General features: G+C 48.1%; 5 protein-coding genes across 5 annotated transcripts; 3 read left to right on the forward strand and 2 right to left on the reverse strand.

Annotated features, from left to right (window-relative positions):
* Window positions 1–313: 313 nt before the first annotated feature.
* On the reverse strand, window positions 314–668 carry ANOM_011282 (LSM domain-containing protein; the record flags this gene model as incomplete). The annotated part of the gene is made up of 2 exons (XM_015556538.1): window positions 314–442; window positions 558–668. 2 exons carry the CDS (start codon window positions 666–668, stop codon window positions 314–316), a joined length of 240 nt encoding a protein of 79 aa, XP_015401257.1.
* An 872-nt stretch (window positions 669–1,540) lies between these two features.
* Window positions 1,541–2,209, reverse strand: ANOM_011283 (uncharacterized protein; the record flags this gene model as incomplete). Its single annotated transcript, XM_015556539.1, has 2 exons — window positions 1,541–1,944; window positions 2,001–2,209. Coding segments are annotated over 2 exons (597 nt in total), but the record flags the coding sequence as incomplete, so codon positions are not given.
* Window positions 2,210–3,219: 1,010 nt separating this feature from the next.
* ANOM_011284 (protein MEMO1) lies at window positions 3,220–4,443 on the forward strand (the record flags this gene model as incomplete). Its single annotated transcript, XM_015556540.1, has 3 exons — window positions 3,220–3,374; window positions 3,435–3,503; window positions 3,567–4,443. The coding sequence occupies 3 exons, from the start codon at window positions 3,220–3,222 to the stop codon at window positions 4,441–4,443; spliced, it is 1,101 nt and encodes a 366-aa protein (XP_015401255.1).
* A 1,814-nt stretch (window positions 4,444–6,257) lies between these two features.
* ANOM_011285 (glycoside hydrolase family 71 protein) lies at window positions 6,258–8,187 on the forward strand (the record flags this gene model as incomplete). The annotated part of the gene is made up of 4 exons (XM_015556541.1): window positions 6,258–6,368; window positions 6,423–6,951; window positions 7,011–7,236; window positions 7,289–8,187. 4 exons carry the CDS (start codon window positions 6,258–6,260, stop codon window positions 7,878–7,880), a joined length of 1,458 nt encoding a protein of 485 aa, XP_015401254.1. The 3' UTR covers window positions 7,881–8,187.
* A 700-nt stretch (window positions 8,188–8,887) lies between these two features.
* Window positions 8,888–9,991, forward strand: ANOM_011286 (uncharacterized protein; the record flags this gene model as incomplete). The annotated part of the gene is made up of 3 exons (XM_015556542.1): window positions 8,888–8,948; window positions 9,128–9,467; window positions 9,538–9,991. 3 exons carry the CDS (start codon window positions 8,888–8,890, stop codon window positions 9,989–9,991), a joined length of 855 nt encoding a protein of 284 aa, XP_015401253.1.
* Between the last annotated feature and the right edge of the window lie 1,061 nt (window positions 9,992–11,052).

The following is an 11,052-nucleotide window of genomic DNA, read 5'->3' on the forward strand; positions in this document are numbered from 1 at the left end:
TAAGTAGGATTCGCAGGTCGATGTTGCCAGACTTGCATTAGTAGTGCAGTTGACCGCTTGTTTTCGAGGTCTTCTCCTTCATTATTATTCGGTATTGATGTGCCATGCCGGCCGAATCGGAACTGAAGGGAGGCTTGAGCTTAGGATCTAGTCCAACATGCAGATGGAATTCGCAACCTGTAGTGGAGAGTTGCCTTCTATGATTTTTTGAGCGTTTCCCGCACGCGACTCTGCTGAGGGGTCTCCTCCAACTCGATCTTCGTGATATGCTGACCGGGCACGACCACAAGACCAATAAATCGACTTGTCATATTCACTCTGACATTCTCGGAGCTGCGCCTATCGTGGAGTCTTGGTTTTCTGCGTCAGTGGCAGCATCTCGAACTGCCGATGGGCTCGGAAAGCGATATTCGTATGTGCTCGCGAGGATAATATTTCGCGCCTAGATACGTTCTGCAGTCAGCAACTATCCTGGTCTTCGTATTCCGTGCTTTCTTTTTCCGGTTCTCTTTTCGTCCGATCGATAATCAGATAATGGTTTGCACAGGGTCACTTACCGAATCTGTACACTTGAAAGCGCCCACGAAAATACGCGTGTCTGTCGCGTGGACTCGCAGTGTTTGACCAATCAAGGATTCCAAATACTGGACGGCTTGGTTGTCATCCATGGTGCCCCTTTCGATTTAACCAACCTGTAAAAAAGTAAGATCGGCCACTAAGAAAAACCACCGCCCGTTCTGGGCTGTTCTTCGCAGAGTCGTTCAAGACAATTAAGAGAAAACGGGCGGGGCAACGGTGCTAGGCAGAAAGAACGATGATCTCTAGCAACGCTAATGATTCAGTTGACCGTATGAGTTCTGGGGCCTGGTGGCCTTGTCGGGGCGATAGTCCAGTAGGTACAGTGTTGAGTTTGGAAAAGCCGCGCGCGAGAGAGAATCTTACACAGTAGCAAAGGCTCCCCGCAATTACGTTTACGCATGTGACGTACAATGAAACATTTAATCTGGAACACCAACAGAGCAAGTGACCTTCCAACACCTAAATACGAAGATAAATCAAAATTTCATTTCCCCGCATTTATTCTATTTCCACTCAAGTTCGTGTTTTCTTTGGTTGTCCTCGTTCGTCCTCGAAATGGAAGTACAGACTACGCTGTGAAATTACGTAGCACTTCTGTGATACGCGAGGTGTTCATTCCCTGATGCCTAGGATATATGCTTTTCATAGACTTGCTTTGAGCAACGAAAATGAACCATACCACTGTGATACAGCTAGGTTAAGGACTGCAACTTTGGTTATATTAGACCCGCAGCCAGCATTCAATTGACCCCGTCAATTCAACGCAGGACATGCACATAGATATTTTGTATTAACCTTACAGAATGGCTTAAAGCATCAACATCAATCACGAAGATATCAGGAAATAAATCCAATTATGACCAGCAATTGTTGGATTTACCGGGAAACGCATATCAATCGTCAGTGGGTATAAAGTAGTATGAAGGAATTTTGCACGGATCATTGACAATCGGCTGTCATATCACAGCCATCCCGATCCTCTATTCCATCTGGTGGAATTTTCAACAGAGTCGTTGCTTCCAGAGTTCATCCGCATCTCCATATCAACCGTGGTATCTTGTGAGGATGGGCTAGCCGCACTACTGCCGATTGAGGCGACGTTGGAAATTGTGTCGAGATCGTGGCGTTTCAAGAAACTATTATTGGTTCGTGGGATATTGTCCGTTTGTTGCTTCACATGGTTGGACCCGGGTTGGGAAGATAACGGACGGGAGGGTTGGAAGAATTTATGCAGCGTTTGTTGTCGTGGATCGACGATTTCTGCTGGAAGCGAATCTGACTCCATGTCCTCATCTATAGTCTCATCTGCATGAGGAATCGGTCCTTGCTGCTGTTGGGCAGTGAAGAGCCAGCGGAGCGTATTTTCTACCATCGTTAGCCGAAGCCTGACACAGGCCTCACTCAAGGTACAAAGTACACACCATATACAATTTTATCATCCGGCCGGTCGTTCCTATAGCGCTTCCGTGTCCGACTATTGAGATGTTTTGGGGAGTCGTCCATCATCAATGACCGTCCTGCGATGACTGGCGCCGCATCAGGAGAATAGACTCCCGAGAATGAAGCCTTGCGCTTGAGCGACATATTCTGTTGACGGCCGTCTCGGGTTTGCAGGGATGTGACTGGTGTTGGAAATTGAAAGTTGGAAGCCGTCTATTAGGGTGGATCGTGTGACAGGCAAGTATCTGACAGACAATCCCAACTTATGTCAATCTAAGGCTTGTATCTTGATTGAATTATTGAGAATAACAAGGCATTGTCCTTGCAGGAGCACGCGAGGGGGTGATCTGACTGCACGATCGAATAATGGATTCAGTTGAAGGCTAATAACAGGGCCGGGTTCAGCCCTTTAATGTGGTTGGTGGAAAGCGCGTCGCGTCCGTTCCTGGCGTAGCGTTACCGTTCACAAACTATGCGCTTTTCCTTATTTGGCTTAATTGGTATCACTGGGTAGGTGGAAATGGAGCGTTCTCCCATCAACACATGAACAGCCTATTTACCATTTAATAGTATTACAGTGAGATGGCTTGTTGATCTGGGAATAGGGAGAGATAACCAACGTCTCCTGTACCTTAACGTTGCCTTCCAACCACGCGATCCCTTCACATTTGGGAAACGATCTTACCTTGTTTAACGTCAATTTCAACGAAGTCAGACCGCCTTGCAGTTCAAAACTTCCTTTTTTTGACTTCTGTATCGTTGTCTATCTAGATTGCTCCTCCCAATGGGTGACTTGTGTCTGGTGTTGAAGCGTTGCAGTCTAGAATCACCCATGTTATGCTAGGGGAAGCAAAGGGAAGAGAAAACAGAGTCTACTGCCGTGGTTGTGTAGAATTACAGCTAAATTGATCGTAGCTATCTCTCCATAGTGGATCTTTCTTAGGCATTTCACCATGGACCTATGTTCATGCTTCATTCAATCTTGCTGTTAAGTGGAAGGATCGGCATGCCGCCTTCAATCTCGGCATGCCGCGGCGTTGTGGTGAACCTTAGGCAGTCCACTTAATGACGAAGAGGTCCCGCTTCCCCGCTTCTATCCTAGTATCATGCAACGAAGGTGAACTAATACAACTTCACCACTGCAGCCTTCTATTGTATTGTTCGCTCTACTCTGCTCTTTTTGGTACAAAGTTATACAATATGCAGTCACGGGAAGCTTCTCATGCTGGTTCCTGGTATTCTGATAGCCAACGCACTTTAACCCGTCAGCTTGATGGATGGCTCGCCCAAGTTCCAAATAGGATCGAGGGCATAGGCTCCCTGCCAGTGCCTGGTGCACGAATAATAATTGCTCCGTATGTACTGGAGAATATTCTTTGCACCTTACCTTGTCAATTCGATTGCTGATCCCTCAGACATGCGGGCTACGCATACTCTGGGCCCTGTGCCGCCTATGCATACAAGGCTCTGGATCTTTCGAAAGCGTACGTGCCACGTCCCTACCGGAACTTGGATTAGCTCTAAGCTCTAAGCTCTATTGGAAATAGCAAGCGGATTTTCATTCTTGGACCATCTCACCATCATTACCTCTCGACCCTCGCTCTTCCTGAACTTACTTCGTACTATACCCCGCTTTCCGACGAGCCTCTGCCACTTGACACGGACCTTATCGCGAAGCTACTCTCAACCAAAGCAGTCAAATCTAACGGGTCCACTGTTAGCTTCACTACTATGTCACGATCTATTGATGAGGATGAACACAGCATAGAACTTCATTTACCATACATCCACCGTCTTTTGCAGCTCCATTTCCCAAATAAACCCACCTCCCAGTACCCACCACTTGTGCCGATCATGGTTGGAAGTACTTCAACATCTACTGAGAGTGCTTTTGGAGCCCTTCTGGCTCCGTATCTGGAGGACCCCGCCAACGCTTTTGTCATAAGTTCAGACTTCTGCCACTGGGGTTTGCGTTTCCGCTACACATACTACGTTCCCCAGGCACCAAAGCCGGGGCCAAAGCTCCCACTTTCTGCTAACTCTTTACCTCAGCCAGGAGACGATATCAGTAGCGTAGAGGAGAAAATGGAATCGGTATCTACGGGCCAAGCTTTGCAGCGGCGAGATCGCATCTCAAGTCGAGAACCAGCGATCCATGAGAGTATCTCGGCCTTTGATATCGCGACTATGGCAGCCATAAGTACCGGCGTCACTGCTAATTTCTTGGATACAATCCAAACCACTGGCAATACAGTTTGTGGCCGGCATCCAATTGGCGTTATTATGGCTGCTGTTGAGGAAATTACGAGCCAGGAAGAAGGGAAAAAGGGTAAATTCCATTTTGTCAGATATGAGAGAAGCTCGGATGCAGTTGATGTCGACGATAGCTCCGTGAGTTACGTCTCTGCATTTGCTGTGCTATAAGCTACTTGGCTCTCTCGTTTCCTGTTTGCCCCCCAACCTGCTCGGGGTTCATTACCTTCTCTTATAGTTTAGCATGTCTGTCACATTGCTTTGGAAGAACGCATCTCTACTCTGTTACCCTGTGACTAAGTGCCTAAGGTTGCTGGTAGCAATTGATTACGATTTAGTTGACATGTAACCCTCTTCACGCCATCATACCTTAGCACTGACACTGTGGATTGTTTGGCATCTTCCATCCAGTGTCCCCATACCCCCCTCGTCACATATAGACATCATTGGCCCAATTGCACCGCTTCCTGCCATTGCTTTCTCTGGATAGTGTGTGTGTGTGTGACGGGAATGCTACCCACGGACAGGCAGAGTCATTCCGTCGCTAAGAATTGATGGGGGAGAGAGAATGTTCTCCCCGACGACTGACCGACGGCTACCCACTTCAACTTACCTAACTCCAAGTCCTACTATTGATGCTGGAATCTGTTGGTCAACATGGCGAATGAAGCCACATTGACTGATTGGCGCGGGAAATACTTCACAAACTTAAACCCAGGAGAATTTAAGAATCACATGGCCTGGCGATCAACGGATAAACATCAGATGTTACACTGCACTGTGCGAGAAGTCGGCCAACACTGCGCCCCTACGCGGGATGACCAGTCGAATTCAGTACCAGTCCGAGGACTCGAGGGAAAGCCGCAAGGGTGATACACCGAGAGTCTTCTTATAGATGACGTTATTACCATGGTCCTCGACTGTCTGGTGATGGTATCGCGTGGCTGGCTTGTTAGGAAATTCTTACCCCGCAATCTCGATCTGCGATGTTGGAAACCTGATCTCAAGGATCAATTAACATATGCAGCCAATACATCTCGAGTAGTACTCTTATGCTCAATGTACACTATTGGGTGTCTGTGCGCTGGTCAATTTTCTCTCGCTGTCATGTGTCCATCCCGGTTGTTCATTCTGCTCAGTCTATGGTGGACCACATAATGGCGAGGAACGCCTCAACTTTATCCTGGGCCAACCAATTGAAGGGGGTAATATATAACTTGACTAGAATGTTACATCCGAAATGATCGACGTTAGGGCTAATGGATTGTTCTACAGACGTACACATCCTTCTAGGGCCGTGCCCCCTCGGATATACCCGTAGCACCAACAAAGTTACTGTACGTGAAGCTCGATTTTGCATGAATTGAGAAGCGAAGTGACTTACTTTTATTCTTTTGACTTGAAGCCACGCCTGGCTGTAACCGTCAACCTGCCTACAGCGACTCTGCCAATAGCGAAGTGGCCTGGGGCTCCAATGGGTTACTATCAGCACCCAAGTCAGTCCGAGAACAAGTCCAGTGGTGGACACTGACAAGTTTGGTCTTACATCGCTAATATCTCACTGTGAACTCTGTGCCATGTGATGAATATTCAGTTGTTCGTGTTACAATTCGAACCTCCTGATCATGAAGCCCCCTTGTTGGCTTCAAGCCAGGGGGGCAAGTTGTGGTCAGGATAAAAGGGAGGCCAACGTGCAAAGGAATGCTTCAATTCTATGGCAAATCACGGCAAAACAGTATTGCATTATTCAGGACAATGTCCAGATAGTGTCCGTATTGACTCCTTACAAAGCAATCTTCATCTTCATCATTTTCCTTGCATTCCTTTACTGTCCGTTCTGCCATCCATTGTCCAGTTACCCTGCCTTTGTATAACTCATTCTAATCCCTCTATTTTTGTTCAATTGCTCCCTTCCCCATACTTATCTGTTCTCCCTTATCCTCTGAAGAAGAGCAATTGACACCTCAGAGGCCATGCTTCCGAGAATGCTCCCCTTAGTCCTCGCAGGCTTCTTAGCATTGGTCGCTGCCACACCAGTGGCACAGCATATGGCTAATAATACGGCGACGGACAAACTCGTGTTTTGCCATTTCATGGTTAGTAAGAAAATCCATGGCCGGAACCGCAAACCCCGAGTCTAATCATCACAGATTGGAATTACCAGCAACCGACAAAGCGCTGCCGACTATGACGACGACATGAGGCGTGCGAAAGCCCTGGGCATTGACGCATTTGCACTGAATATCGGTGTAGATCCGTACACAGATGCTCAGCTTACCTTGGCCTATGAGTCTGCTGCCAAGAATGACATGAAGGTCTTCCTGTCGTTTGATTTCAACTGGTACAACACCGGGCAGGCCAGCGCCGTGGGCGCAAAGATCAAGCAGTATGCAAGTCTGCCAGCTCAACTTCTGGTGGACAACAAAGTCTTTGCATCCTCCTTTGCAGGCGACAACCTCGATATCCCCGCCATGCAGTCCGCTGCTGGAACGGATGTGTTCTTCGCTCCGAATTTCCACCCTGGTGTTGGAGATTTTAATGCAATCCAAGGAGCATTGAACTGGATGGCTTGGGATAATAACGGCGAGAACAAGGCCCCGACCCCTGGCCGTAACGTTACTGTCGCTGATGGCGACAAGGCATATGTCGATGCTTTGAACGGGAAGCCATATATTGCGCGTAAGCTCCACTGATGGCATCTTCGCTACTCACGGAACATCAGAACTGACAATCAACAGCTGCTTCTGGTTGGTTCTTTACTCACTTCGGGGGTGAGGTGTCCTACAGTAAGAACTGGGTTTTCCCTTCTGATCTTCTCTGGTATGATCGATGGCAACAGATCCTGAGCCTCGGTCCGCGTTTTGTGGAAATTGTAACCTGGAATGATTATGGTGAGTCGCACTATATTGGGCCGTTGGCTTCACCCCATACAGATGACGGGGCGTCCAAATGGGTCATGGATATGTGAGTGGTCTCGGCATCTAAAATATGAGCACAGACTAACGGTCTACTATAGGCCACACACTGGTTGGCTCGAGATGTCCAAGCCTTTTATAGCTGCGTATAAAGCCGGAGACAAATCAGTCGATAAGTATATTACAGATGAAAAGTTGATCTACTGGTACCGACCTACCCCGAGAGATGTCAACTGCGACTCCACCGACACCACCATGGAAGGGAATCCCAATAACTCTAGCGGCAATTTCTTCCGGGGTAAACCCAACGGGTGGGAGACCATGCAAGATGCAGTGTTCGTCGTTGCATTGCTCAAATCACCCGCTACGATTGCAGTTTCTTCTGGAAAGAACAGCAAGACATTCGAGGCTCAGACCGGTGCCAGCGCCTTCACCGTGCCGATGGGTGTCGGCCAACAAAAGTTCGCTATTACACGTGATGGTAAGAGCATCATGGAAGACACAAGCCTGAAGGATATTGTGGATACTTGCATCTGTGGGATCTACAATTTCAACCCATATGTGGGGACTGTCCCCGCTGAAAGTACTATCGACAAGCTCGAACCCGCTGGCCTTGCAATGCTCAGTCAAGGATTGAAGGTACCGTGTCCCACAAACACTCTGGGAGCTAGTGATCCTCGTGTTACTCCCTGAGGGGCGCTTTTTTCTCTCTGAAGGTCCATGTTCCACAGTTATGTTTTGTTACTGAAGAGTGTCCACTTGTCCACTTGATTGATCTTTCGAGGAGTTTCTCACAATCGCTCAGACATCGGTGATATACATAGTGTACATAGCAAGAGCATCGCTCACGCCAGTCATTCTTTACTTGAAGAGTAGTTTATTGGAACAACGCTCCTTAGATGTGGGATTGAAGCTGGTGACACATGTTTTTGTTATTGTTATAGCCTGCGAAAGTGAAACACAGATCAGTTATACCGCAATCCAACACAAGCCGTGCCAACTCACTTGTATAAAAGAGAACCACGGCAAGATAAGGAAAAGCTATGATGCAGATAAAAGATCTTACTATAATCGGTCTTTGATACCCGTGACCGTAAGAAAAAAGGACTGATACATCAGGCCACCAGCCCCGATGCGGCAAGATGATTGGCCTGAGGCTATCTTAGTACTTGACTCTTAATTCCGTCTACTATCTATTATCTATCTAACCAGCCCGCGGACGATAAGCATATCTTCACCGACTCTTCTACTAGTACTGTTATTTGCATGTCTCAATTCCGCTATGATTCATATTTCTGCCATGATTTTTGAATGCTTGGGAGTTCCCCATATAGTATGAATATCGTGTCCGACCCCGATTTGGCCTTGTTTCTTCAAATCGCGCGCTTACTGTCGGTACGAATTTCCCCTCACTCGGTAGCCACATACACCCCGACAGTTCCATCTCGCGTGATTGATTTCCTCGTTTTCACTGTCTGATCCGCACTGGTCAGCTGGCTGTTCGTTGTGCTAGTGCTCTACCCTCGGCTACTACTCCATTGACTTTCTGGTGGTTATATCGTGAAGACCATGATCTGTTAAAATGTCGTCAGACAAGTGAGCGGTCGTCAGTATTGGGGGATTTCCGTATCGTGTCTACTCATCCCTTATTCTTCGGTATCCAATTTTTCCTCAGTACATCTCTACAAAGATCCGGCGGGATGGCGAGGATCAAACAAGGAGTGTTTTCCTGGGAGGACGTGCTGGCTCAACGGTATCAATGTAGGCGATATCTCATCTCTCCAGATATACATCCCTTTCAATCTCAAGTGCCGAACTTGCATACTCCCCAAAGCCTTGGGCGTACTCTCCACTGTATAACAGGTTCAAACCTCACCACAAATGGAATGGAAGATGGGTGCAATAGAACCACTGCTACGATTACTTGCTAACCTACGAAGATAACAAACCAACCGCATTGCCCAGATCCAGAAGAGCCAGCGCAATTTCGACTCGAACCCAAACTGAGAAACAGTCAGGTCCCGCAACAGAAGGGACCATACAGGCACAGAGTGACCTGTTGGCAAAGCTATCTCCCGAGCTCCGCCTCATGATCTGGGAGATGGTCTTGGGTGGAATGCGCATACATATTGTACAACGGTCCGATCGCCGAATGAGCCACGTGTTATGCCCTCTTACGGGCACCTGCGACATCTGTCGGGTGGATTCGCCGCAGCCGGTAAAGGGGAGGGCTCGAATGATCGGTAGCCTGTTGGGGCTTCCGATGACCTGCAGACAGATGTAAGTTGGCTCGTGCCTCCCACGGTAGCTTGACGGATATCTTATCGCACGAGATTAACTGTGTTTCTAGTTATCGCGAATCTATCCGTATGCTTTACACCATGAATACCTTCGAATTCAGTAATACTTGGTCACTCACTTACCTCCGTCCGACTATACCCCCGGACTTCTGGGACGCAATCCGCGAAGTTGAACTTCGCTGGGCCTTCCCAGGCCACTGGCTCCCTAGCAAGGACCCCGTCAAGACGATCTACTTCTCCGCTGGCCGGCAGCAGTGGGTTGAGACTTGCAAGGCCTTGACACGGATGAAGAGTCTTCAGTCATTCACGCTCCAGCTGAGCGGCAGCTGGTTCTGCGAACCGGTGGAGAAGATCCCTATTTTCCTGGAACCGTTGCGAGATCTGAACCTAAAGCAAGGGTGGAAGCTGCAGTTACCCAAGCAGCCGTATTATGTCAAGGAGGCCCGGAATATAGATGGGGGTCTACGTAAGAAAGGTATTGAGTGTTTGGTTCGAGCGGCATAAGCCAGAGCCGTCGTACGGTCTCGTACCTGCTACCTTTTATTCTTATCTGAGTTGTTGGATTCATCAAGACCGGTCCCGGACCGGTGCTTCACGGCCATTCTACGAGATCAGTAGGTATATACACCGCAGGTCAGCCGTACATATTGGTAGTATGATATACCAACGCAAACAGAGGAGCCGTCCAAACTGTTCGGCATCATCCCAAACAGGTAAGGACTAGATCTAATGATGGATACACAACAATCATACATTCGAAAAGACGATAATTAACACCCCCGGCTACTCCGCCGTCTACTCCGGAGTAATATCAGTGTAGTGGGGCAGAAAGGACCTTTATATATCAACCGCCAGCTACCATACGCCCACGATGACCCCATCCCGGAGTCCAAGCACGTGCGCCCCGTTCTTGGCCCGAAGGCGCAAATAGCCTAAATTGCCGGGAATGAGACGACTTCTTGCCGCTATTAATTCATGCAGCCGAGTCAAGGCGGAGGGGTTCTCTGTGCGCCCGGTTTGGGGGGGGGTGTTATCAGATGTAATGCAGGTAATTCGAGGGCATCCGAGCACCAGCGCCCAGAGCTGATCGACGGCTGATTCCCGGATTAGGAAGCTTCTCGTCTTAATGGATTGTGTACCATGTTGATACCGTCAACCCAAGTCACGTATTACCAACAAGTACTTATAAGTTGATACGTAGTTGATATAACTATTACGTTCACCAAGTTCACCAAGTTCAACTAGTTCATGTTCCTATTAATTTCATAACTGGTAGGAAAGTTCCTTGGCCACTGTTACAACTCAGTTCCGTTCCAAGGGTGGTCCGGAATTATCCAACCCAAAACCCAACCCCAACCCAGGGAAAACGAACCACCCAGCCCAATCCAGTCCAGCCCAGACCATTCCCGCCCAAGTCAGGAACCAGCCCATACCTTGTTTTCACATCTGTCCCAAAAGTAAAAGAGCAAAAGTCAGATATCAGGTGACAAACTAATTACAATAATAATAATAATCCTAAACTCAACCAAGTAGAATGCACCGTATAACAACATCAAAGAAAGAAA

This window comes from Aspergillus nomiae (assembly GCF_001204775.2).
Source record: "Aspergillus nomiae NRRL 13137 chromosome Unknown contig00631, whole genome shotgun sequence".
NCBI classification, from domain to species: Eukaryota; Fungi; Ascomycota; class Eurotiomycetes; order Eurotiales; family Aspergillaceae; genus Aspergillus; species Aspergillus nomiae.